The sequence below is a fragment of the Anabrus simplex genome, chromosome 5 (assembly GCF_040414725.1).
Source record: "Anabrus simplex isolate iqAnaSimp1 chromosome 5, ASM4041472v1, whole genome shotgun sequence".
Classification (NCBI taxonomy): Eukaryota; Metazoa; Arthropoda; class Insecta; order Orthoptera; family Tettigoniidae; genus Anabrus; species Anabrus simplex.
In genome coordinates, this window is record NC_090269.1 from 390,232,133 (window position 1) to 390,259,544 (window position 27,412).

Consider the following 27,412-nt stretch of genomic DNA (forward strand, 5'->3'; position numbering starts at 1 on the left):
TGAAGGGCCTTGTTCTTGGCCCTTTGTGTCTGAGGGACCTGCAGGACCTGAAGGGTCCTTTTTGCCTGACTGGCCTGGTTTATTTTTGCGTGATGCGCCTTTGCCTGAAGGGCCTGCTTGGGCTTTAGGGTTGCCACGCTTATTACCCTTTGGCCCTTTGCCTTGATTGACGGCTTCGAGTGTCCTGCGGCTGGGACAGTTTCTGAAATTAGCCGCGTGTTTTTCCCCGCAGTTTGCGCACTTGGAATACGCAGGGTCGTTGCCATGGGGGCAGTCGCGAGACAAGTGGGAGGCGGCGCATCTGCGGCACCTGGGCTCCAGTCGGCACCCCGCCCCTGGATGGCCATGCCTCTGACACACTCCACATTGGGGGCCAGTGGCTGGGGGGCGGTACGGCTTCGCCAACGCCGTGTCCCATTTATCGTTCGCTACGTGCGCAGCACAGCGGTGCATTTCACATCATGAGCATACCTCAGTGACGTCAGTCTACCCTGTAATTGGCATAAAGTTCTGACCACTCCTTCTTGGTGTTGCATTTGCTCTGTCAGTCAGTGTATTTGATTTTTCAAATGTTTGTCTCTTTGAAGCAATCATAATTTAGGTTCTGATTGAGGTACGGAGTTCGTTTTGGCCTAAGAACACTCAGTCGATCAAGTTCTTTCATTTCATCTCTTAACTGTTCAAATAGGTTGACTGTAAGGGAAGTTATAAGTGCACATTCAATTTGACGTCTCATTTCTTCAACATTTTTTCTCATTGAAGCAATCATATCTTTCATTCTAATTGAGGTGTGCAGTTCGTTTTGGTCTAAAACCACTCAGTGAATTAAGCGCTTTCGTGTGAGGTAATAATTACGTATATTGGTAGGTTATTAGAAAAGTTATGAGTACATTTGTCTTCAAGACAAAGATCTTTGAAGGACTTTTTAACAGTTCGGCGCGTAGTGTTGTTCCAAGGAACGTTTAATTCAATTTCCTTGTGTGATGTATTTTCAAGTGTTTTGTTGACATAATATTACATTCTATTACCACAGCAGATCATGTGCTTTATTTCATTAACTCGAAACTTTGCAAATACATCCGTGAGGATAGTAACGAACAACACCATACTCTGTACATTGCGGGTGGAGCCAGCGGGAAACTGCTAGTTAATGTCTTAAAAAGTACTTTACAAAGCAGATATTCTACACAAAATAAGTGTTTTCCCTTCTCGAATCTCCAAAAACAATTCGGAATACATAACTTATCCCTATCTTAAGTTCCTGACAATGTCGTGTGGTATTTTAATAGCGTGGGCCAGTCTACAGAACATTCCATGTAAACTATATGGTGTGAGAAACCAACGGGCAAACTTTATGGTGCTATGAAAGGGTTTTCTCTTCTCTTCAAGGGCCTGGAAGATTGGCCCATAACGTTGCCTTGGAGTGAAATAGAACATTCTTCTCTCTCTATTTGAAAGATCAAACAGGTTTAAGGGAAGCGGGTCTATCCTACGCCCTTGATCAAGTACATAGCTATTGTTCGCAACTTGCGGAATTAAGACAGTTTCAGTTGTCTGGTGTTCCGACAACAAAAGTGTTAGTGAATTCCCTGTAACTGAAGTTAATGTAACTGTCCGACAAGACAGGCTTAATGCAATGGCCGTGCTTTCTATTCACAAGGACTACTTACCGGAAGTCAAGAATTTCAGCACCAAGGTGGTTGAAAAATTTGCGTCATCCAAGCACAAGTGTGGAGAATACATTTACGAGGGCCATCCGGAAATTAAGTTTCCCTATTAAAGGAAGGCAACACAGTTACATGAAAAACTTTATTGGCACCCTATACATCAAAGTTGGAGCTATAGTTTGACATATTCACCACCAGAATTGAGATATCTGTCATATCGTGGGATCAACTTTTGTTTTCCGGTGTCGTAGAAGTCTCCCGCTTGAGAATGGAACCAGCATGTGTCATTCGCCTTCAGCTTTTCGTTCGTGTTAAAATGTTGACAGGAGGACAGGAATTTCTTGAGGTGCAAGAAAAGATGGAAATCACTGGGTGCAAGATCAGGACTTTACGGTAGATGATCAAACACCTAGCAGCCGAAATCCTGCACAACAGTTACTGAGGGCCGAGCATTGTCATGGATCAACACAACATCTGCACTGAGCATTCTTCGCCTCTTGTTTTGAATAGCCCATCGTAGTTTATCTAGAATATCACAGACTGAACCTCGCAGGCGGCGGAAGAGAGAATACGAGCCACTGCTGCTGCGCTACTGACACCAGGCGGGACTTGTCTGGCCGGTATATGATCGCTACGTCATAGATTGTTGTGCATGCTCGTATTTCCCGGCCAAGTACGTTTACATTACAAGAAAAGAAATAGGGAAACTTAATTCCTCGATGGCCTGCGTACAAATAAGGAACCATACGAGTGCATGAGTTATGTATTTATTGAAATTTGTTCCAAATGTTGTGTTGTGTGAAATGATGGCAATGGTAATATTGGCAACAGTAAATGTCAAATATAAAACAAAATTTCATATAAAACAATAATAATATCATCCGGTCCACCCTAAAATTTTAGTCAGGAGACGCCCCTTGGGCCATGCCCTTCCTCCATTCACCGTCCCTTAACTGTACGAGCAATTTATGGGAAGTAAATAAATACATTACTAATAATAATAATTCATTTATTTCCGTGTCCGATCAGCATTTCCAAAAAACTGCAGCTGCGATGGCATGGCTGTTTCCTCTAAAAACATCTTGTGATGTGCTTGGATTGTCCAAGTGGGGACAGATAAGTAGGTGGCATGGGTCTTGTTCAGCACCACATTCACACGAGGTGTCCATTTGCTGGAAGGATCCCCCTTTTCTTCAGATTGGTCTTGCATTGAGGAATGCCCACTCTTAAGCGCTTGAGGGACCTCCATGCAGGGTAAGGTAGGTCGGTTCCTGGAACTAGTTCTTCCATTGGTGACATGTCTGTGGGAGTGAGCTTCTCCGTCTGTTATGACGAGCGTCCTAGCAAGGAAGCTCTTGCGAGATTTGAGGCGAGACCTTGCAGCTTGCTGACAATGGAGTGAATGTTGATGGTCAATCTCCTGTTTCGTTCTCTCGGCGTCTGCAACAGTGTCCCTCCGGGTGTTGGGTGGGGCTATTCCACAATCCGGCACAGTTTCTCCACTGGCGTTGGTTTTAGGCATCCCGAGATTTTCTTTGCAGTATCGCTAACTGCGGTATCAACCTGCTTAGCATGTGCTGAAGCACTCCACAGAGGAGCGGCATATTTAGCGGCTGACACACACAGCGCCAAATGCAGAAGTCCTCAGGATATGTGGGCTGGCTCCCCCACGTATTGCCGATCAGCTTCTTCAGTATGCCATTGCGAGCACTGACCTTATGTTTCGTGTTCAGACATTGCTTCCTGTACGTTAGAGAGCGGTCTAGTGTGACACCTAGATAAACTGCTGTTAGGCAATGTTATAATAATAATAGTAGTAATAATAATAATAATAATAATAATAATAATAATAATAATAATAATAATAATAATAATAATAATAATAATAATAACGAGGAATATCTATAACAAAAAGTGGCTATCTAAAAACTCAAAATACAGTACTACAGTGCAGTAGTCAAACTGGAATGCCTATACGCAAGTGAATGTCTAGTACTGAATTACAAGCTGGATACATTAGAAGTACTGGAAAGAAAAAATATACGGAAAATACTCGGTCCGCTAAGAACTACAGAACTCTGGAAATCAAGAAGTAATGGTGAAATATGCCGGAACATAGCAAACATAACAGACACAATGCGGAAGAGGCGACTGATATTTTTTTGGACATTTATACAGAGTGGATGACTGGTTGCTGGAATGGCGAGTGGGTGGGACCTTAGGTCGGTGACGCCACTCGCGGCCAGTCCAAGCTAACTTTCTCCTCCAAAGGCCTTCCAACAGAATGGCGGACACATTCACAGAAATGTTGTTATTCCAAGTAACGATTTCCAACTAACCATATCCGATATCGCTTGAAATCGTCCGCGGAGCTATCCTCAAGTCTTAAAACAGTAATCTCAACAAACCAAAATAGCAAGCGCGTGGAAACTGTGTCAGAAACATGGAATGTTACTTATAATTTATAACCGCAAAGTCAATAAAAATGTATGAAACATTCTAAGCACAATTCATGGACTAGAGAAAACTGAGTTCATTTACTGTATATTAATGTGTCTTGCTTCGAGCTGCTCCGTAAAATCCATCTGTTGAACTAGTCAGCAACACCCATGGTCAAGATATATTATGCCTGCCGTCTGTCACAATACCAGTTAATCAACAACATTATCCTTCAAACTTCGATGTCGGATACTGAACTGATAAGTGTGAATTGATCTGTATATTTTTCCAACTATATCCCACTGTGCTGGATTATTTAATAATTTCTCATAAAATCATTAAAGGTGTTTCATAAAAAAAACCTATATTTTCGTATTAGTAATGCACATCTTGTTCCTAGATAGTTGCTTGGAAAAATGGTTTGTTTTAACTTTTTCCAAATTACTCGTAGAACAAAAGACCAAGGCACTAAGCACCACCAATGATTCATAACGCTAAGATTCGCTTCGCTCAATTGGCTAGAAACGAACGACATACCTAAGCTCTGGAAATCAGCACAAGATCTACAAGCAGCGAATTTATTAACAGCATATATACAGGGTTATTCACCTAACATGTTACACGGAAATAACTTCTAAACCAATAAAGATATCGCAATTCTGTTTTCATATTCGTAAATGGTACCCAGGGACTTATAAAATAACGTTATACTTAGTCGCATGAAGTGATTAATAACCGAGATATTGATACTAACTTCATATTTTAAAATGGAATGGCACAAATTTACGCAGCTGGCATAGAAGTTCAACTGCGTACAAGTTCAAATATGTAATTATATTCAAAATCGGATAAGTACTTCTTGAGATATAAATAAGAACAGCATATGCGGTTTTGCATGCCGCATCAGACAGCGTGAAGTTGGGCAAGGACATATTGACGCGCGAGCAGGTTCTTGGGTGTGATTCCGGCCACAGGATGGATACCAGGAATGTAAGCATATCGTACACATGAGATGGGTTCGCAAAGTGTGTGTGACAGGCGAACTCATGGCAGCACAGGGAGGGAACAAAATAAGTACTTTGGCTTGAAAGGAACATAACGAAAGCTATAATTGTCACTGGTTTTCGTGCACAGTACATACTACTGTATGAGTTGAGAAATAAACATAACACAAAACACCGGAAGAGCTCCTTCTAGAAAAGCAAATTAATAATGTCCGCGGTACGTGATTAAGACACTCGAAGTGGTACAGAGAATAGTGGTTGTTATTTCATTTCCGGGGATTGAACATCGTGGTCGTGTAGCCGTGTGTGTGTGTGTGTGTGTGTGTGTGTGTGTGTGTGTTTAGAATGTACCTGATAACCTATGTTATTGTGATGTATGTAGTAGTGTACTGTATTTGTAATTCAAGTGGGGAATTGGGATGGAGGCGGCTGTTATCGTAAGTAAGGAACCATCGCGACATTTCCCTGGAGTAGCGGTGGGAAACCACGGGAACACTTCCAGGATAGCTGAGATGGTTACCGAACCCATCTCTTCTCCGTTTTACCTCACGAGGCGAAGTGTACCCCGTTCCAGACCTCCAACTAGAATTAAATTGCTTATCAGAGCCGGGAATTGAACCCGGACCACGCGGCGACAGCTACGAATGCTAGCCGCTACACGTGATTAAGAAACTCGACAGGCTACGGAGAAGAGTGGCTGTTTTTTGTTATTTCATTTCCGGCGATTTGACAGTGTGGTCATGTAGCCCCGTTTGCATGGGTGTGTGTGTGTAGTACAAAGCGCACCTCGTTTTGTGGTGGGCTATTTCAGGCGAAGGAGCAGGATTACCAATGCTGGATTATTTGGGTTGGGATAGGTTAGACATTAGGAGACAAACAGCTCGACTTATTATATGGGATGTTCAGAGCTGATCGTCGTGTGATGGCATCAACACTATCATTTATTTGTTTTACACGCATTAATCTCCACGGAGGTCAAGCGCGACTGTAGTGGCGTGCATTCGGGAGAGCGCAGGTTCGAATTCTGCCTCGCCCAACCTGAAAATGATTTTCAGAGTGTCCCATGTTCAACGCCAGGCAAATGCCGGATACTTACCTTTGGTATAGGCCACGACCGACGTCTTTTCCAAATCCTTCCCATTCCCATCCGTGAAAAACGACTCTAAACTGAGCGCAACTTATTACACATGGATGTCAAAACAAAACAAAACAAATTTAATTTCCCTTCCCCGTTGTGTGTTTGCCAGTCATACAATAACGTTGCACACCCAGGGTATGTTACGGTACATCACATTATGTTTACAGTACATGCCTGGTATCCGTTTTGTGGCTGGAATCAATGCCAGGAAGCAGCTCGCTTGCCAATACGTCCTTCGCCGACTGCACGCCGTCTGATGCGGCACGCAAAAGCCCAAATGCGTTTTTTATTAATATTTCATAAAGTAACTGTTCGATTTTGAAAATACTTACATATTTGAACTTTTTTTTTCTGCTAGTTGTTTTACGTCGCACCGACACAGATAGGTCTTACGGCGACGATGGGACAGGAAAGGGCTAGGAGTGGGAAGGAAGCGACCGTGGCCTTAATTAAGGTACAGCCCCAGCATTTGCCTGGTGTGAAAATGAGAAACCACGGAAAACCATTTTCAGGGCTGCCGACAGTGGGGTTCGAACCTACGATCTCCCGAATACTGGATACTGGCCGCACTTAAGCGACTGCAGCTATCGAGCTCGGTATATTTGAACTTGTACGCAGTTGAACTTTTAGGAGAGCTCTAGGAATTTGTGCCATTCCATTTGAAAATATGGAGTTAGTATCGATATCTCTGTTATTAATCATCCCATGAGACTAAGTAGCACATTATTTTACACGACCCTGGGCACCATTTACGAATATGAAAACAGAATCCCGATATCTTTAATGGTTTAGAAGTTATTTCCGTGTAACATGTTAGGTGAATAACCTTGTATATTGTGGAGCGGAGCACCCACTTTGCAGCAAGACAGAATTCGACAGAAGGGCAAAATAAAAATAAAAATATTGAATGAAATAAAATGTGATCGGAAGTCAAATATAGTACAACTACAGTATTATATTTCTCTGATATCTCATCAGCTTAAGAGAAGTAAGTAAGCCTTCCTGTCAATCAACTCGCATGTTACTGGCTGTGATGGCATTAGCCTTAAAATGTTGAACAATATTCTCGATATTATTCTTCATACCTTAACTCAAATATCCTTTATCCCTTATGGCAAATGTTTTTCCTACACAGCGTGTAATGTTACGATCTATTATTAACTAGCAAATGTACCCGTGCTTCGCTACGGTATTCTACATTGTATACGGATATCTATGTAGATCACTGTACATGCTTGTCTCATAACGTTATCCGAGAAATACCACGGGCAGGTCCCTATACGTTGTTTCCAACGTAGGGTATGCTTTGGGGCGTTTCGATGATAATGGCAGGCCACGTTTCACATTGTCATTCACAATCGTGTTCGGGAGTTTCTACTACAACAGCAGGCTCACTTGCCAACTGCCATTCACAATCGAGATGGAGAGTTTTCATTATAATGACAAGCCCTTCTCCTAATGCCAATCACAATCAAGATGGGGAGATTTGATTATAATTGAGAAATGCAGCTCTATCTAATAAAGCATCGAGATACGACAAAAAAGTCATAGGACTTTATGACACGACTTACCGTTTAGCCAGCCAGCAATTACCCAGAAACGAAGGTCTGCACCGTCATGAAAATTGCCTCCATATTTCGATATTTTTCGGGGCCAAAAAGATACACGTTTGAACATCTCGGAATGTTTCCTCAAAGGAAAGTGTCCAGGTTTCCGGATTAGCACTCGCATACATATGGAGATATTAAGGAAGCAAGTAATACAGTTTAGAACGTTGACATCAGTTGAAGATAGGATAACAACTGAGGAGATCCGCGTAGGACAAGTATGAAAACTACCAAACGGATGTATTGGAAAATGAAGTGCCCTCACTAAATTGTAATGATAATAGTCACGGATTTAAGAGAGCGGTATCTGAGGAGAAATTTAGGCGCGGGGATTCTTAGGTAATCAGAAAAGAAGCTGACTTCTGATGCTATTACTTAAGCTTAAAGTAGCAAGGCAGAGGCAAAAAATTAAAGCAGAAAATGGAAGTAGAAGAGAAATACAGTAAAAATTATAGAAAATGCCAGAAAACACCTTACGGTGTGAAATAATGGGCTACACGCCGCGGTACTGTTGAAATATTAACAGCCACCCTTCGTTCTATTCAAAGACGGTTGTAATCTCAACAGTATTCCGCAAATATTCCGCAGAATGGCAGCTTGACGTCTCTCTCGTCTTCTACCCAAGGAACAATAACGAGTTTACAGGAATAATGACGAAAATGGCATTACGTTACTTCCCTGCTGGCAAGTAGCCAGAGACGTTGCCATGGTAATCGGTAGGTTCGTAGTCGGTCTGCGAGGGAGTCTGTCATCCAACGCAGAGCATGAAACCCGCAGAAAATAGTTATTTTCTACGCCATTTGAAGAGTAAGCGAAATTATGTAGATACAAAAATATTATTTAAAACGAAGAGACGTTTCACGTATAGTCTACAGATTTTACAGAAAACGTATAGTCATCATCATCATCATCATCATCATTTCCCTTTATCCAGCTGTAGCGGGATAGGGGAAAATATGGTTCGTCTCCACAGTAGGGGACGCCCTAAACTTTTCCGAGGCACCATATCTGTTTTATCCATATAGGCTATTGTTACGATGGGATCGCCACAACCAAAGGCATTTTACAGTATACCTACTGTCAGGTTCAAAATTAGGCCACCGCTAACATGGAGACAGACGCCTTTCGTAGCCGCTCCTCTGGAATACAGACGCTACGGGTTTGCCCCCTTCGGCCATCTCCACCGTAACGAAGTCCACCTTCTCCGCAGTAGATGCCGTTGAGGTCTTCACTCGTAACCCTGAGCTGGGACCCATACCAGATGTTACACACCGCGTCAGTGTGCTCTGGGACTCACATACAGTAGGCAGGGGCGCCACTCCGTAGGTAGGGCTGCCTCGAGGAGGGTCCCTACCTGCTACATGCAGAAAATCTATAATGCATGAGAAAATATCAAATAACTCGTTTGATCTCCCTATAAAACCCCAGTCTGTTCAGTGTTTTTATGTCATTTGCATATTGAAACATGCTCCTGGATGATTATACTCTAAATATAAGTTTAGTCGAGATCTATCCAGCCATTTCACCGGGATGGTGAAACAGGTAGACAGACAGACAGACAGACAGACAGACAGACAGACAGACAGACAGACACGAAAGCTAAATCCACTGATACGGTATTGAGTTGAACTAAAACGGATAAATATCTGAAAAATTGGCAAAATAAACGAAATTATAGACAGCGGACCCCCAACAACTTTATTTATTTAGATGATAATGAATAGTTGACTGAGATAATTTTGCAGACTGTCATAATTTTGTAATGAGGTGGATAACTACCAAGCTTGATTCAAGGCTACTACGACAATTAGCAATGACTTGCCCGAGAGGGAAAATGCTGAGCAAGCGTGTGGTTACAAGGCCTAGCGAATCCATAGATACGTAGGAGTAAGGCTACGTCAGCACGTAATGACAAGTTAGGAGTTAGAGCTACTTTCCAAACAAAAATAACAAACAAAGATTCGCAGAAAATATGAGCAAAGGCATAATTTAAGAAAGTAAAACCTCTGGGGCGAATTAATCTATCATATAAATCGAAGGGAAACGAACGATATATTTTCAGTCAGAAAAACATATTCGTAAATAAAGAAGGTAAATCATAACCAGAGATAGGTAATACCTTGCAACGGTAACAAAAGGAGAAAATTGACAAGGATAATAAACTTCCACTAAATATGAAAATAACTCATTTCCTAGTTACAGCAATAATCTGTACATATAAAAGCGAAACTACTAGGCTTAAAGAAATGAACATTTTGGGATACTTTTCTAGTGTAGTGTAGGTGTTCCCTAAGAAAGGGAGTGGAATATTTTAAACGGAGATGAAACCCTGAAAACGACCTCCACAACTGCTCACCGGAAACGTTGAAATTCCATCCAATCTTTGATCTTTTCTGCACTGGATGTTAAATAATACAAATGTAGAAAAGTTTCAGCCCTTAAAGGATTAAATGGGGGATTAATACACGAAAAGAAAAAAAAATATTTCTCTGAAACTGTATGACATTCGAAATTCAAATTTCAAATAGTGGTTGCTTCTCTATATCTTAAACGTTAATGAGAAATGATCTTAAATCAACCCACAGCTAAGGTATTATGACTGGGGAGTGAGGTCTAATGACAAAAATGTTCATATCCTACGAGTTTGACATTTAAAATGGTGGTTGCTCCTCTTTGTCTTAGATTTTAAATAAGAAAGTGGTCTTAAAACAATACATTGGAGTTAGGGGAAGGGGTAAGGATCGATGACAAAAATATTAATTTCTGTGAAACCTTATGACATACGAGGTTAAAATTTCACATGATGGCTGCTCATCTATGTCTTTGACTTTAAACAAGTGGTCTTAAAACAATACAACTCTAAGGGATTTTGACCGAAAGGACAGGGCTGATAAAAAAAACACATTCATTTCTCTGAACCGTTCGACTTATGAAGTTAAAATTTCAAGTATCCTAGGTGTTAAATAACAAAAGATTTGAAAATATCAACCCCCCCCCAGCCCCTCAAGGAGTTAAATGGGGGTTAAGATCAGAAAACAAAAACATTCATTCCTCCCAAAGTATATATTTGAAATAGGTATTAAATAGGAATTATTTTGAAACATTCCATCTTTGGGGAATTAAATGGAGTGAGCTTCGGAAACGAAATTATTGATGCCTCCAAAACCATTTGACATACATTGTCTAAGTCTTTTTGTAGTCACGCACAATCCAGTAGTTTATTTACTTCTCTATGCAGTTTAACATCGTCCTCAAAAAGCCATATGTGATTCCAGATCTTTACTCGTTTCATTTATATATATATATATATATCAGAAAATACAAAGGTCCAATAATTCATCCCTGTGGGACCCCTCTCTTAATCATTACAGGATAAGACAATGCTTCACTTACTCTAATTATCCGAGTCCTGTTCTCTAGAATTTTGCCACCCATTCAACAAACATTTTATCTATTTCAATAACCCTCATTTTCATAAAATACAGCTTTAAATTAAACCTACAAGCTTATTATAAAACACATACCATGTAAATTATAAGACGTGGTTTGTCAGAACAGTATAGCCTGAATCACCCCATGGAAGTAAAGGCGTAATACGAAAGATTTCAATAAAGTAACAAGGTAAGATATATCGTAAAAACTCAAAACTTAGACATTTAATTATGGTCGAACAAACATAGTCGTATGCATCTTGTCTATAATTAATTGTAATTAAAACGTTCGTAAGGAAATTATGAAACTCGTTTACGCTCATTCCATGAATAAACTCGAGTCTTAATAAATGGCATTGCGCCGGGCTGAGTGGCTCAGACGGTTAAGGCGCTGGCCTTCTGACCCCAACTTGGCTGGTTCGATCCTGGCTCAGTCCGGTGGTATTTGAAGGTGCTCAAATACGTCAGCCTCGTGTCGGTAGATTTACTGGCACGTAAAAGAACTCGTGTTGGACTAAATTCCGGCACCTCGGCGTATCCGAAAACCGTAAAAGAGTAGTTAGTGGGATGTAAAACAAATAACATTATTATTAAATGGCATTGCAGGGTCGTTGCTTCTCATGTCTCATACAATGTTTGCAATCTGCTATTGATTGATTATATATAATATATTATTATTATTATTATTATTATTATTATTATTATTATTATTATTATTATTTCTTTCTCCGTTAGGGTCTTCTGGGGACCTCTCGTTTCAGGGTTGTTTTAGACGAAAAGGCACATACCTTACCGTGCTCCTCGCTTATGGAGATACCTGTGCATAAACCATGACGTCATCAGCATGCGCATGCGTATAGCCTTCAGGATCGTAGCAAAACATTGCCAGCAAAACGAACAGCTGTCAGTGTAACGGTGTTTCTACACGTCAAATGCTTTTGATTGATTGATTGATTGATTGATTGATTGATTGATTGATTGATTGATTGATTGATTGATTGATTGATTGATTGATTGATTGATTGATTGATTGATTGATTGATTGATTGATTGATTGATTGATTGATTGATTGATTGATTGATTGATTGATTGATTGATTGATTGATTGATTGATTGATTGATTGATTGATTGATTGATTGATTGATTGATTGATTGATTGATTGATTGATTGATTGATTGATTGATTGATTGATTGATTGATTGATTGATTGATTGATTGATTGATTGATAAAATCAGGTCGAAACAAAGGAAACAATTTTTGAATTATCCATGAATACTTGAATATGCATGAGAAGTCAAGGGCGACCATACCCGCGTGCAAAGAGGGGCCGCGCCCCCCCCCCCCCTCCCTCCCTCCCTCTAGCTCTCAGGGAAAGGCAAAAATCTAATGTAGTCAGATGTTTTCCTTTCAAGAAAATGATTTAAAAGTCAGTATTACGTAGAAGCGGTAGTACCGTCCCCCACCAATAGGCAGGGGATTGCGTGGGTTATTCTACCGCAGAATACAAGTTGCCATTTATCTTCCAAAATATCAAAAATACTACGTACCCCCAGGTCTGGCCCGCCCCTCCCCCTCCCCTACAAACTGTCATATGGGCGCCCATGTGAGAAGTGGATGTTCACGTGCTAATGTGTTGTTGAGAACCCCCAACCTCTGAACTGCAACTATTTATTTCACTGTCACTGCACTGTATTAATCAATCAATCACTACTGATCTGCATTTAGGACAGTCGCCCAGGTGGCAGATTCCTTATCTGTTGTTTTCCTACCCTTTTCTTAAATGATTGCAAAGAAATTGGAAATTTATTGAACATCTCCCTTGGTAAGTTATTCCAATCCCTAACTCCCCTTCCTATAAACGAATATTTGCCCCAATTTGTCCTCTTGAATTCCAACTTTATCTTCATATTGTGATCTTTCCTACTTTTAAAGACACCATCCAAACTTATTCGTCTACTGATGTCCTACCACGCCATCTCTCCGGTGACAGCTCGGAACATACCACTTAGTCGAGCAGCTCGTCTCCTTTCTCCCAAGTCTTCCCAGCCCAAACTTTGCAACATTTTTATGACGCTACTCTTTTGTCGGAAATCGCCTAGAACAAATCGAGCTGCTTTTCTTTGGATTTTTTCCAGTTCCTGAATCAAGTAATCCTGGTAAGGGTCCCATACACGGGAACCATACTCTAGTTGGGGTCTCACCAGAGACAAATATGCTCTCCCTTTTACATCCTTACTACAACCCCTAAATTCTCTCATAACCATGTGCAGAGATCTGTACCCTTTATTTACAATCATATTTATGTGATTACCCCAATGAAGATCTTTCCTTATATTAATAACTAGGTATTTACAATGATCCCCAAAGGGAACTTTCACCCGATCAACACAGTAATTTAGTATAACATCGAAAATGATGCTATTCAGTAACAGCGAAAGACTTCAAACGAATGCTTTGCACAATAACGTCGACAACGACTCCGAAATGCTTAAATACAAAGCGATAACAATAATTGTCGGTACGGTAAACATTAGCGTAATCTTTCAAGTATTGCGTGAAGTAAAAAAGAGCTCGCTGACCTTGAACGCGGTATGTGTCACCGAATCAGCAATTATTGAAATGGACGTGCTTTTGCTTTGCTTCGGCACTCTTCAATATTGCTTATGTGTTCAGCTATCACAATATACGCTACGAGCTACGATACACATTATCTTTCCTCAGAAGCAGTGTGACAAAAGCTCAAGGTAATATTGACTAGACAAAAACAGCTGATCCGACAGTCATCCCAGTTTAAAGGTCTTTAATAAATCTTCACGTTTCGCTATTTTGGATTATCTGATAGATCACATCTTCCTTTGTCTCTGTAACGATTTACATGCAAAAATTGTACCTATATAGTCTAATATGCGCACAACACTATTCTGTGTCTGCGCGAGATTTATTATTTGAATTGTGTTATTTACTCCCTTTGTCAATGAATAAACAAGCATCAAGCTATTCTGACCTCATATTTCTTAAATCAATTGGATGATCCACATAAAATGTTTACCAGTTCTTTATATGTATCTAATACCGAGCGAATTAGCCGTGCGGTTTCCCCATTTAACACCAGGTAATTGCTGAGGTTGAACCGGTCCCACGGTGTAGGGGCAGCATGCCTGCCTCTTACCCGGAGGCCGCGGGTTCGATTCCCGGCCAGGTCAGGGAATTTTACCTGGATCTGAGGACTGGCTCGATGTCCACTCAGCCTACGTGATTACAATTGAGGAGCTATCTGGAGGTGAGACAGCGGCCCCGCTCTAGAAAACCAAGAATAACGGCCGAGAGGATTCGTCATGCTAACCACACAACATCTCAAAATCTGAGCAGCGGTCAGTTGGTAGGCCTTCGGGGCTCTTATGCCATGGGGCTGTAAATTCTGGGGCTGTACCTTAATTAAGGCCATGGCCGGTTCCTTCACACTCCTAGCCCTTTCCTATACCATCGTCACCATAAGACTTATCTGTGTCGGTGCTACGTAAAGCAACTAGCAAAAAAGAACCACCCGATGTACTGGCGGCCCATGTTAACGCCCCACAGCTATGGAGCCACGCTCTGCATTCTGTAGGCCAGTGGATTTGAACTCTACCGTCGACTGTCCTGAGGATTGTTTTCGGCGGTTTCCCATTTTCACCTCCAGACAAATGCCAATCCTAGGGCACAGCAGATTTCTTCCACCTCCTTATCCGATTTCATTAATTTCATTTTCATTAGGTCTTAAACTGAGGTTGGCGTCAAGAAGAGAATCCAGCCGTAAACAAGTACCGTAGACTATTATTTCACCTCACCTCATCCCCTACCCGCATGAGGGAAATGGGACTACTACCCGTGTCGTGTCTCCAGGATATCAATTATTTACAGTACTTAATGTAGGTTTAAAAATAAAAATACTAAAAATAATAAATTTATGAACTTAATTCAAAGTTTCCTTCCATGTACAGGACTATTCAGCAAAGTTGTCCACCTCAAATAACTCATGAACGGTTAAAGATATCACTTTCAGGGCTAATAATCGGACTTAAAGTAAGTACTGTGTCATGGCGTTAATATTTTTTGGGATCATGGCACTAACTTCGCTTTTTAAACGGTACCACACTATTTTGTATACATAGCCTTACATCTAGGCCTACAAACATTACAAATTCAGCACCGTAATTATTTTGAAAATGGGATAAAAATATTATGTATTCAAACATGCTTCATTTGCCAGCTGAGGACTAATCTGTTCGATTCGCGCTACGTATGAAACTTGTGCTAGCTAGAGTTGCTAGACAGGTATTATCTCTACTGTGCTCATAAATACACAAGTATCACAACCCTTATACAGGAGATGTTGTACGATGCTTTGAAGTAGCTGATGGTTGGTTCATAGATGGCTCGCTTCTTCCCGTCTATCTTTGCTGTCTGACTGGAGTCGACCTCACTAAAGGTGGGGTCAATTGCGATTATATCTATTCTCCGGTTGCTTCCACCGTCACCAACACATGGCACCTCGTAACCTTACTGGGAGAGTGCTGTAGCAATCCTAGATTTTATTCTGTTGTGCCTAACATTCCTAAGCAAGTCCCCCCGCGGACATGAACCAAGAACATGACCTAGGGTTTCAGGCTCACTGCAGTGGACTCCATTCCGGCTACGTCCAGGGAGAGCCCGGACAGGAACCACGTTAAATTGCATTTTCAGCACGTCTTTCCGCTCTGAATGAAAACCTACAACCTGTTTTCCAGTCATTGACCGGGTCAGGGATGTAATGAATGAAGCAGATATAGGCTATTAGTACGATGGGGTCACCACTCCCAAAGTGATTTATTAATAACTGGTAGATGCTATGAAATGAGAATGGAGAGTGTTGCTGGAATGAAAGATGACAGGGAAAACCGGAGTACCCGAAGAAAAACCTGCCCCGCCTCCACTTTGTCCAGCACAAATCTCACATGGAGTGACCGGGATTTGAACCACGGTATCCAGCGGTGAGAGGCCGACGCGCTGCCGTCTGCGCCCACGGAGGCTCTTTCTTTCCACTCTGATACTTAAAAATTCACAGGATTTGTCCAGTGCTTCTCATGTAAAACAATTACAGTTTTTTTTTTTTTTTTAAGACAGCTATCTGGGCCGTCAGTTCTTTCAAGACACTGGTGGTTCCAATCGATCTCAAGTACACGCTCAAATTCGCGTTTAAGGGTAATGGTTGCAGCGATTTGCTGATTCATAGGGCCCTACCTCCCAGAGAAACGACCTAGCAAATCTTACAGGAGGAAGAAGTGAAGGGAACTGCCTACTTGCCTTACATTCACAACACCACAGATCGAATTGCCAAGGTACTCCGCAAACACAATATAAAAACCGTGTTTGGCACCGCCACTAAAATTGCTCACAGTCTGAGTAAAACCAAGGACAAATTGTCCCCACTTTTACATCCTGGGGTATACGAAATTCCATGTACGTAGTACGCGCGGTAAAGTATACATCAGCCAAACATGCCGGTCCATTGGTACCCGTATCAAAGAACATGAACGTAATATTCGTCTCAACCAACCTGACAAATCGGCGATTGCTATCGGCAATTGCCCTAACGTCGGGTCATGATGTCATGTTCCTAGATGCTCGATCTCTTACCCACACTAGACACTACAGGTCCAAGATTATACGGGAAGCTGTGGAAATACGTAGAAATCCTTACAATTTCAACAGGGACACCGGCTATCAATTAAGTAATACCTGGTTGCCAGCCATTAAGAATTTACGTAGGTAGTTCCCTTCCCTGCCCCTTCACTATTGTTATTTCGTCTGGTGTTTTCTAAATTAGTACGTTCCTCGTCGCCAGATGTTTCATTCCAGGCTTATGTCTATGTCTTACACCTGTCATATGTTACGCAAAAACGTCATGTGAACCGCTTAGTCTGATTGTGATGGTTCGGTTAGCTTTCGCTTCGAACGCTAGCGTTGTGCCACGTCCTGGGGGCCATCTGGTGGTGAATGAACGTACAATTTCCACTTCTACTTCTATTATAACGTTCCAAATTCAAAAGTTTCATTGTTTAAGAAGCCTTTCTCGTGGACAGTCGAGAATTCTTCTGAGGACGCAGAGCACAGTTTTCTGCTATTTCACCTTATTTTCTTGACACGGCACAAGCCCAAAAGCCTATGCAATATCATGTCTAAATGCAATGATATATTTTACGCTCAGCTGCTTCTGTTAGCTTGCACTGCACTTAAGTACACGTCACACCACTATTTCAGAAAGTACTGTATTTGTCGTAGAGTTTACACGCATCATAGAATTTGAAAGTGAGCGCTCCCTTACATCGAGGAGCGATCGGCCGGGCGATACCGAGCGAGCGAAGGCCACATCCATTTTAAAGAAGGTTTTCCAATAATAGTCGAGTAAAAGATGGTAAAGATTATTTTAGTAATTAATGTTATACGAATCGATTGAATGTAAACTTCGCATGCAGATGAGAATTACTGTAGTGTATAGCATCTGTGTGAAACATGCTATCATAGCTGAGATCCTTATGATAAATTTCAGTTAAATTTAGTCAAGATATTACCAGGCGTTAGTTAAGAATAACTTCATAATTTATTTAGCACATGATGAAGCAGGAGGAGATATACATCAAGATATCAAAGTCATCAATTAATCCATGCTTGTAATTAACTAATTAAAAAACTCCTTAATAATGTTTCTGTTGTAGAAAGGTAATGTAGTATGAATGTTGTTGTTTTCTTTCTTATTTTCACATTTACGTGCGCTGACATGATTTCGGAATTTTTATTTGTTCTTTGTAGAAAGTTGGTTGTAACGTCATGATGCATGTTGTAATGGACGAGGACCAACACTGAATTATTTTTATGATTCTGTTTGTTTATTATTTCTATTTCGTAGAATTAGTCGTTTCACGTTGTTATTTTTTCTTTTTAAATAGTAGTGAATCTCCATTCAAAAGTTGATTTTATCAATTATTAATTTCATAATATAAAAGTTAATGTTATTGTCTTCTTTGCCTTATGAGAAGGCACTCTTTGTCTTTGGGCAACCTCCAGCTGTTGCAGCAAGATTGTATAATAAATAATAATAATTTAAAATATGCACCAAAGCATCATATGCATTTAATTGAAATCTATTCTTAAATTATGTTTAAACTAATCAAGAATAATTATTGAATTCGGTGGAACACAAAAGTTGTCAATATTTCATTGTCAACCTGTGTATGGTGAGACTAATGATTCTGTGTATATTCTGTAACTTACCTTGTTTTCATGTAAAGCAATGTCCTTTATTGTTATTATGAGATTCGTCAACATCCTCTTATTTACAGGGTAATCCAAAAATCCGTTAACAATTGACACCAAAATAAAGTACACAAGAAGTCGCAAGTCTACCCCGGCCGCCCGACCTCATTAGGAATGCTATAAGACTACACACGACGGAAATTTCCCACCATACGTACGGATATGCTGTACAGTGCTGTTCACAACATTGTCCCTCGACTACAGGTATTGTTGATGAATGACGGCATACATGTTAAGCATGTGTTATAAAGAACATCGTCTTTGCTAAACCTCGATTGTAATAAATTTTGTGCATTTTGTTTTGATGTCAATAAAATCCCACGTCACACCAATCATGTGTGTCAATTATTACCTCTCTACATCCGATACTCGGTGAAGTATTGCCTCGTCAAGTGTTAACGAACTTTTGGGTCACACTGTATTTTAATTCATTCTTTTCCGTTACTTTTATAAATAAAGTTTTGGGAGCTTTCCAATCATTCACTTAGGTGGTTGTCTAACCTTATCTTATATTTAATATCAACACACATGGTGATGATAAAAATAATTAACTATGATGACGGTCCCTGGAACACCCATAACCGTCACAACACAGATGCTTCTCATGATTCATAATATTTGAGTAGCCGTGGTAAAGTTATAATGATGACTACTGGGTACCTCGTATATCTTCATAAAGGACTGCTATGCCTTTCAGCGTTCAGTCTGAACTGTATAAAAATTCCGTGTGACTATTTCTAGCCTAGTGCAACCCTTACATTAACTGTCCGATTTTCAAAATACTTACATATTTGAACTTGTACGCAGTTGAACTGTCAGGCCATCTGTATAAATTTGTACTATTTCATTTAAAAATATGGAGTTAGTATCAATATCTCGGTCATTAATCACCCCATGATAATACGCAGCACATTATTTTACAAGCGCCTGGGTATCATTTAAGAATATTCAAACAAAATACCAGGTAACTTTTATGGTTTAGACGTTATTTCCGTGTAGCGTCTTAGTGAATAACCCTGTATATAACAAAATATAAAAGTCCAATAATGCCTTGATGAATTCCCCTGTTAATTATTACGGGGTCAAATAAAGCTACGCCTACTCTAATTCTCTGAGTTCTATTTTCTAGAAATATAGCAACCCGTTCAGTCACTCTTTTGTCTAGTCCTATTTCACACATTTATGCCAGTAGTAGTCACCCATGATTCACCCTATCAAATGCATTAGACAGGTCAATCGCGGTACAGTCCATTTGACCTCCTGAATCCAAGATATCTGCTATATCTTGCTGGAATCCTACAAGTTGAGCTTAAGTGAAATAACATTTCCTAAACACGAACTGCCTTCTATCGAACCAGTTATTAATTTCGCAAACATGTCTAATATAATCAGAAAGAATGCTTTTACATGCAACGCATGTCAGACTGACTGGTCTGTAATTTTTAGCTTTATATCCATCATCCTTTCTTTTATACACAGGGGCTATTATAGCAACTCTCCATTCGGTTGGTGTAGCTCCTTCATGCAAACAATAATCAAATAAGTACTTCAGATATGGTACTATATCCCAACCCATTGTCTTTAGTATATCCCCCGAAATCTTACAATTCCAGCTACTTTTCTAGTTTTCAACTTTTGTATCTTATTGTAAATGTTGTTATCATAGGTAAATTTTAATACTTCTTTAGTATTAGTCACCTCCTCTAACCGGACATTATTCTTGTAACCAACAATCCTTACATACTGCTGACTGAATACTTCTACTTCTGCCATCTGAAGTTCCTTGCATAAACATTCCCCTTTTCTTATTAATGATTCCTGGAATGTCCTTGTTGGAACCTCTTTCTGCCTTAAAGTGCCTACACATACCTTCCATTTTTCACTAAAATTTCTATGACTGCCAATTATGCTTGCCATCATGTTATCCTTAGCTGACTCATTTGCTAGGTTCAATATTCTAGTACGTTCCTTCAATTTATCCTTACTTCCACAGTAATTTCTAACTCATTTATTTTCAAGCTGCACCTCCTTCTTAGTCTCTTTACTTCTCTCTTATAATATAGTGAGTCTTTACCAATTCTTATCACCTTTAAAGTTACAAACCTGTTTTCACATTCCTCAACAATTTGCTTTAAACCCATCCCAGAATCTGTTTACACTTTTATTTACCACTAGCTGTAGTACCTGGCGTTGCCCGAGTAGCTTTTGAATGTTCATCTTTAGTATTTGTATTACCAGTTAGGTAAGTGTGAAGTGAATGCTTATTGATTTCTTTTTGAGATGTTGATTTTACGACCTATTATGGTGTTTTAGAGTTATTTAGATGTATCTGATTTAAAGTTTTAGATTATTTAATTTTCGAGTAAAACCTTCTCCTTGTGCAAGCTAGAATTGACTGGGAATTATTTGATTATTTCCAAAAAAAAAAGTAATAATTATATGTATTTACCCGTCGCACTATACATAATGATGTACACGATTTCGGCCGTCATTGAGACTGTCACAATCAGCCTAGTGACCCCAAAAGCAGTGGATTCAACACTAATGTCGGTCATTTTATACTGAGCGACCACGAAAACTGGGGATTCGACACTATTTTCGGTTATTTTTGTATAGCTCTCCTCCCCCTCCCCCCCCCCCCCCCGCGAAGGGGCTAAACTTGGTTTATAAAATTCTGGGATGTCACTGTTCATATCAGCGACCCCGAAGAGTATGGATTCGACAATACTTTCGATGATCTCACCCCCTCTCCACCCCCACCCTTAAGGATGCCTGGAGTTTCTAACCCCCACGTGATTTGTCACATGATACTAAAAATCCGGATTGTCGCTATTCATCTCAGCGACACCAAAAAGTATGGATTCAACACTACTTTCGAAGATGTTTATATCTCCCCCCCCCCCCTCGCCCTAACGCCCCTAAAGTGTACCTGGGATGTCTTAACCCCACGTGATTTGTCTCATTACACTAAAAATCCGGAGTGCCGCTATTCATCTCAGCGACCCCGAAAACTGTGGATTCGACACTATTTTCGACTATTTTTATATAAAACTCCTCCTTGCCCCTACCCAAAGGGGGCTGAACTTGGACTTATAAAAATCCGGAGTCTCATTATTAATCACAGCCATCCCGAAATGTATGGACTCGACACAATTTTCGATTATTTTTATATATCATTTCCCCATCGTTCCCCCATCCCGAAGGGGGCTAAAATTGGACATTAAAAATTTCCGAAGTGTCACTATTCATCTCAGCGACCGCGAAAAGTATGGATTCAACACTACTTTCTATGATTTTTATATCTCACCCCCTCGCCCCCTAACCCTAAGGGTAGCTGAGGTGTCTAACCCCCACGTGGTTTGTCTCATGATACAAAAAATTCGGAGTGCCACTATTCATCTCAGCGACCCCGAGAACTATGGATTCGACACTATTTTCGATTATTTTTATATCACTCCCCTATCGCCCCCCACCCCGAAGGAGGATAAACTTGGACATTAAAAAATTCTGGAGTGTCACTATTCATCTCAGCGACCCCTAAAAGTGTGGATTCGGCACTATTTTTGATGATATTTATATCTCACCCCCCTCGCCCCCCACCCCCTAACGGTTCCTGGGGTGCCTTAAACCCACGCGGTTTTTCTCCTGATACTAAGAATCCGGAGTGTCAATATTCACCTTGGCGACCCCGAAAACTATGTATTTGACATTATTTCCGATTCATGTTATATATCACTCCCCCCGCCCCCACCCCAAAGGGGGCTGAACTTGGACTTTAAAAATATTCAGATTGTCACAATTCATCTCAGCAGCCACGAAAAGTATGGATTTGACACTATTTTCGAATATTTGATAAGTCCCCCCCCCCCCATCGCTCCACCGCCCCAATGGTACATGGGGTGTCTTACCATCACGCGGTTGTCAGAAGAAATCCGGAGTGTCACTACTCATCTCAGCGACCCCGAAAAGTATGGATTCGCCACTATTTTCGATCATTTCGATATATCACTACCCCCTCGCCCAACCACCCCAGAAGGGGCTGAACTTGGACATTAAAGAATCCCAGAGTGTCACTATTCATCTCAGTGGCCACGAAAAGTATGGATTCGACGCCATTTTCGGTTATTTTGATATATCATTCCCCCCGCGCCCCCCACCCCCGGAGTGTCACTACTCATCTCAGCGACCCCGAAAAGTATGGATTCAACACTATTCTCGATAATTTTCTTATATCACTCCCCCCTTGCCCCCACCCCAAAGCGGCTGAACTTGGACTTTAAAAACTTCCAGAGTGTCACTATTCATCTCAGCGACCACGAAAAGTATGGATTCGACAATTTTTTCGAATATTTTATATGTCAAACCCCTCGCCCCCACGCCTCAGTGGGTACGTGGGGTGTCTTACCCCCACGCGGTTCGTCAAATGAAATCCGGAGTGTCAATATTCATCTCAGCGACCGCGAAAAGGATGGATTTGACACCATTTTCGGTTATTTTGATATATCACTCACCCCTTGCCCTCCACCCGAAAGGGGGCAGAACTTGGACTTTTAAAAATTCTGGAATGTCACTATTCATCTCAGCGACCATAAAAAGTATGGATTCGACACTATTTTCGAATATTTTATATGTCACCCCCCTCCATGCGCCTCCCCGTCCCTATGGATACGTGGGGTGTCTTACCCCCACACGGTTTGTCGAAAGAAATCCGGAGTGTCACTGTTCATATCAGTGATACCGAAAAGTATGGATTCGACAATACTTTTGATGATTTTTATATCTCACCCCCTCTCCACCCCACCCCTAAGGGTGACACGGATGTGTTACTCCCATGCGGTTTGGCAGAAGAAATCCGGAGTGTCACTATTCATCTCAGCGTCCCCGAAAAGCATGCATTCGACACTACTTTCTATTATTTTTATATCTCACCCCCCTCACCCCACCACCCGTAAGGGTATCTGGGGTGTCTTACAACCACGTGGTTTGACTCATAATACTAAAAATCCGGAGTGCCACTATTCATCTCAGCGACGCCGAAAACTGTGGATTTAACACATTTTAGACTATTTTTATATACCACTCCTCCCTCGCCCGCAAACCAAAGGGGGCTGAAATTAGACATAGAAAATCCGTAGTCTCACTATTCATCTCAGCCACCACGAAAACTATGGATTCGACACTATTTTCAATTATTTTTATACAGTATATGTCTCCCCCACCGACTCCCACCACGAAGGGGGCAAAACTTGGACTTTAACATTTTTTGGAGACTCGCTATTCATCGCAGCGACCCCGGAAAGTATGGATTCGACACTATTTTCGGTGATATTTATATCTTACCCCTTCGCACCCACCCCTAAGTGTTCCTGGGGTGCCTTACGCCCACGTGGTTTTCTCCTGATACTAAAAATCCGGAGTGCCACTATTCACCTTGACGACCCCGAAAATTATGTACTCGACACTATTTCCGATTAATCTTATGTATCACTCCTCCCGCACCCCACCCCACCCCCAAAGGGGGCTAAACTTGGACTTTAAAAATTCTGGAGTGTCACTATTCATCTCTGCGACCACGAAAAGTACGTATGGAGTCGACTCTATTTACGAATATTGTATACGTTACCCCCCCTCCCCCCCAGGCCCTATGGGGTTATCAAACGAAATCCGGAGTGTCACTATTCACCTCAGCGACCCCTAAAAGTATGAATTGGACACTATTTTCGATTATTTTGATATATCACTCCCCCCTCTCCCCTCACCCCAAAGGGGGCTGAAAATGAACTTTAAAAATTCCGGAGTGTCACGATTCATTTCAGCGACCACGAAAAGTATGGATTCGACACTATTGTCGAATATTTTGTGTGTCACCCCCCTCGCCCCCCACCGCTCCGATGGGTACGTGGGGTGTCTTACCCCACGCGGTTTGTCTCCTGATACTAGGTCGTAAGTATACCAAGTTTGGTTGAAATCGCTGCAGTGGTTAAGGAGGAGATGTAATACATACACACATACATACATACATACATACATACATACATACATACATACATACATACATACATACATACATACATACATACATACATACATACATACAATGACATTTATATATATAGATAGATTTTCCACCGATCACAGTTACTTTTTAAAAACTCCCTCGTGCATGTTTTATCAGCTATATGGTCCTGCCTTTACGACCTTCCTTTCTATCTGTCTGTCTGTCTGTCTGTCTGTCTGTCTGTCTGTCTGTCTGTCTGTCTGTCTGTCTGTCTGTCTGTCTGTCTGTCTGTCTGTCTGTCTGTCTGTCTGTCTGTCTGTCTGTCTGTCTGTCTGTCTGTCTGTCTGTCTGTTAGGTCATCAGCCCAGAGGCTGGCTGGATCCTCAAATAGCACCACCAAAGGTTATGCAGTTATAGGAAAACCACAAAAACCAATTGCAGAGCCCAAATGAGGCATACTAAGCAAGACGAGGAGTGATGTAGTTTGCCATTGCTTTCCTCACTGGATCAGAAGGTGCTACTGCAGCACGACTGATCCTATGAGCAACACCTTTCATAACACTCAGACACTAGCCGTGCTCAAAATCATTACTCGGCACTACCCATATCCTAGCAGCTTCCATATTGTCACAGCCATGGATGAGACTGGGACTTCGGTGGAACCTACACTTTGCTCTGGCCTGTGCCAAGATACACATTTATTTTTAACTACTACAATAAAGCTTCGTGATCACTAACACTAAATCGCCGACATCAATATCCCCATAATTTGTTGGAATTGCGCGATCAAATCCTCAGCGATTGACAACCTGGATGCGTTGTACTTGCACAACCTTGCGGACTCACTTCCTAACCGAATGCAGGCGGTTATCAAGTCCAGAGGTGGAGTTACATCTTATTAAATGAGGCTTGTAAAAAGTTCTGTAGGGGTGACTATTTTTTTGTCCGGTGAGCTTACGTCAGCCTCGTCTCGGTAGATTTACTGGCACGTAAAAGAACGTCTGTGGGACTAAATTCCGGCACCTCGGCGTCTCCAAGAATCGTGAAAGTAGTTAATGGGATATTAAACCAATAACATTATTATACTGTAGTTATCAGCATCATTCAGTTCATACCCTCACATCCTCTGCCTAATATTAACAGTGATGCCATGAATGTTTCAGTTTCTGCTGGCAATAGCAGCTTCATTGGGCTACTTGTCCATTGGGCTGGTTCGTGGGTTCTCATCTCCAGCCGTCCCCTCTATGCAGAGCCTTGCTCCACATCTCGTCCCGGACGAAGAGGCCATCTCCTGGATTGGTGAGTAGTAGAAAAACTATGTATCGGTCAGCGAGTGTTTAATTCCTCACATTTCTTTCTTTCTTTCTTTCTTTCTTTCTTTCTTTCTTTCTTAATCCGTTTACCCTCCAAGGTTCGTTTGTTTTTTCCTCGGGACCCCACCTATGCCGTCTCAAGGGCGAAAGGAGAAACGTATTTTATAGTGTAGAAGAGTTTCTAGAAAGTGTTATTTCAGAAACTGGCCTAATATACTGTAGGTAGTTAAATTAATTTTTCTAATGACTCAGGCATTATGGCTGAGATGTTGTCTATAGATTATTTGTGTTAATACTGACAATAGCAAGTGCACATTTCCTGTACTTGATGGTGAAAGCAATAAACTATTTAAACTATTTGTTTAAACTATGTAGCCCTGGAGCGTGAGACATTGGGTGGGGGATATAACTGGGAAGAACGACCTGCACCTCGCCCAGGTGGCCTCACCTGCTATGGTGAACAGGGTCCATATGGGGGGATGGGAGGATTGAAAGATGGGAAGGGTTAAACAAAGAAGAGGGAAGGAAGCGGCCGTGGCCTTAAGTTAGGTACCATACCAGCATTGGCCTGGAGGAGAAGTGGGGAAACCACGGAAAACCACTTCGAGGATGGCTGAGGTGGGAATCGAACCCCACTCTACTCAGTTGACCTCCAGAGGATGAGTGGACCCCGTTCCACCCCTCGTACCACTTTTCACATTTTGTGGCAGATCCGCATGGGAGTCAAGTAGCGACAGACACTTTGCTGTGGGGCGTATGTCACCCACTCCCAGTTACGGCTTCGGTCTTCGAGTTTACGTTTCTTCCTCTTCCTGCAGTATCTGTTTCATTGGGCACGGGTAAGTAGCACATTTATGGACTCGCCACGCGCTTCTCTTCTTCCATTTGTCGTTTATGTTTAAATTCGCCATATGCCTCAAGCGTCGATTTTTATTTTGTAGCGTTGTAAAGTTACAGTCCACCTCTGTGGCGTAGTGGTTAGTGTGATTAAGTGCCACCCCCGGAGGCCCGAATACGATTCCCGGCTTTGCTACGAAATGTTGAAAGTGGTACGGGGACTGGAACGGGTCCTCTCAGCCTCGGGAGGTCGTCTGAGTAGGTTCGATTCTCACCTCAGTCATCCTTAAAGTGGTTTTCCGTGGATTCGCACTTCTCAAGCAAATGCCGTGATGGTACCTACCTTAAGACCACGGCCGCTACCTTCCCTCTTCCTTGCCTATCCCTTGTTCAGCGCGGCAGGCGAGGCCGCCTGGGAAAGGTACTGGTCCTCCTCCCCAGTTATAACCCACCAAATGTCTCACACTCCAGAACACTGCACTTGAGACAGCAGAAGTGTGATCCTTCGTTGAATTCGGGAAGAAAACCAACGCTGGAAGGCAAACGGTTCAAATAATAATGATATAAAATTATAACACTTTAACCGTGTTGGGTTCTCTCTCTCTCTCTCTCTCTCTCTATATATATATATATATATATATA

The 27,412-nt window shown here is 41.5% G+C and overlaps 1 protein-coding gene across 1 annotated transcript in view; it reads left to right on the top strand.

Annotated features, from left to right (window-relative positions):
- The first annotated feature begins 3,299 nt into the window (after window positions 1-3,299).
- Window positions 3,300-27,412, top strand: part of LOC136874560 (facilitated trehalose transporter Tret1) — a 42,108-nt gene continuing 17,995 nt past the window's right edge. The window contains exons 1-2 of the mRNA XM_068227851.1: window positions 3,300-3,338; window positions 25,784-25,919. Of these exons, the coding sequence (XP_068083952.1) occupies window positions 3,300-3,338; window positions 25,784-25,919 (175 nt within the window). The remainder of the gene's footprint in view (window positions 3,339-25,783; window positions 25,920-27,412) is intronic.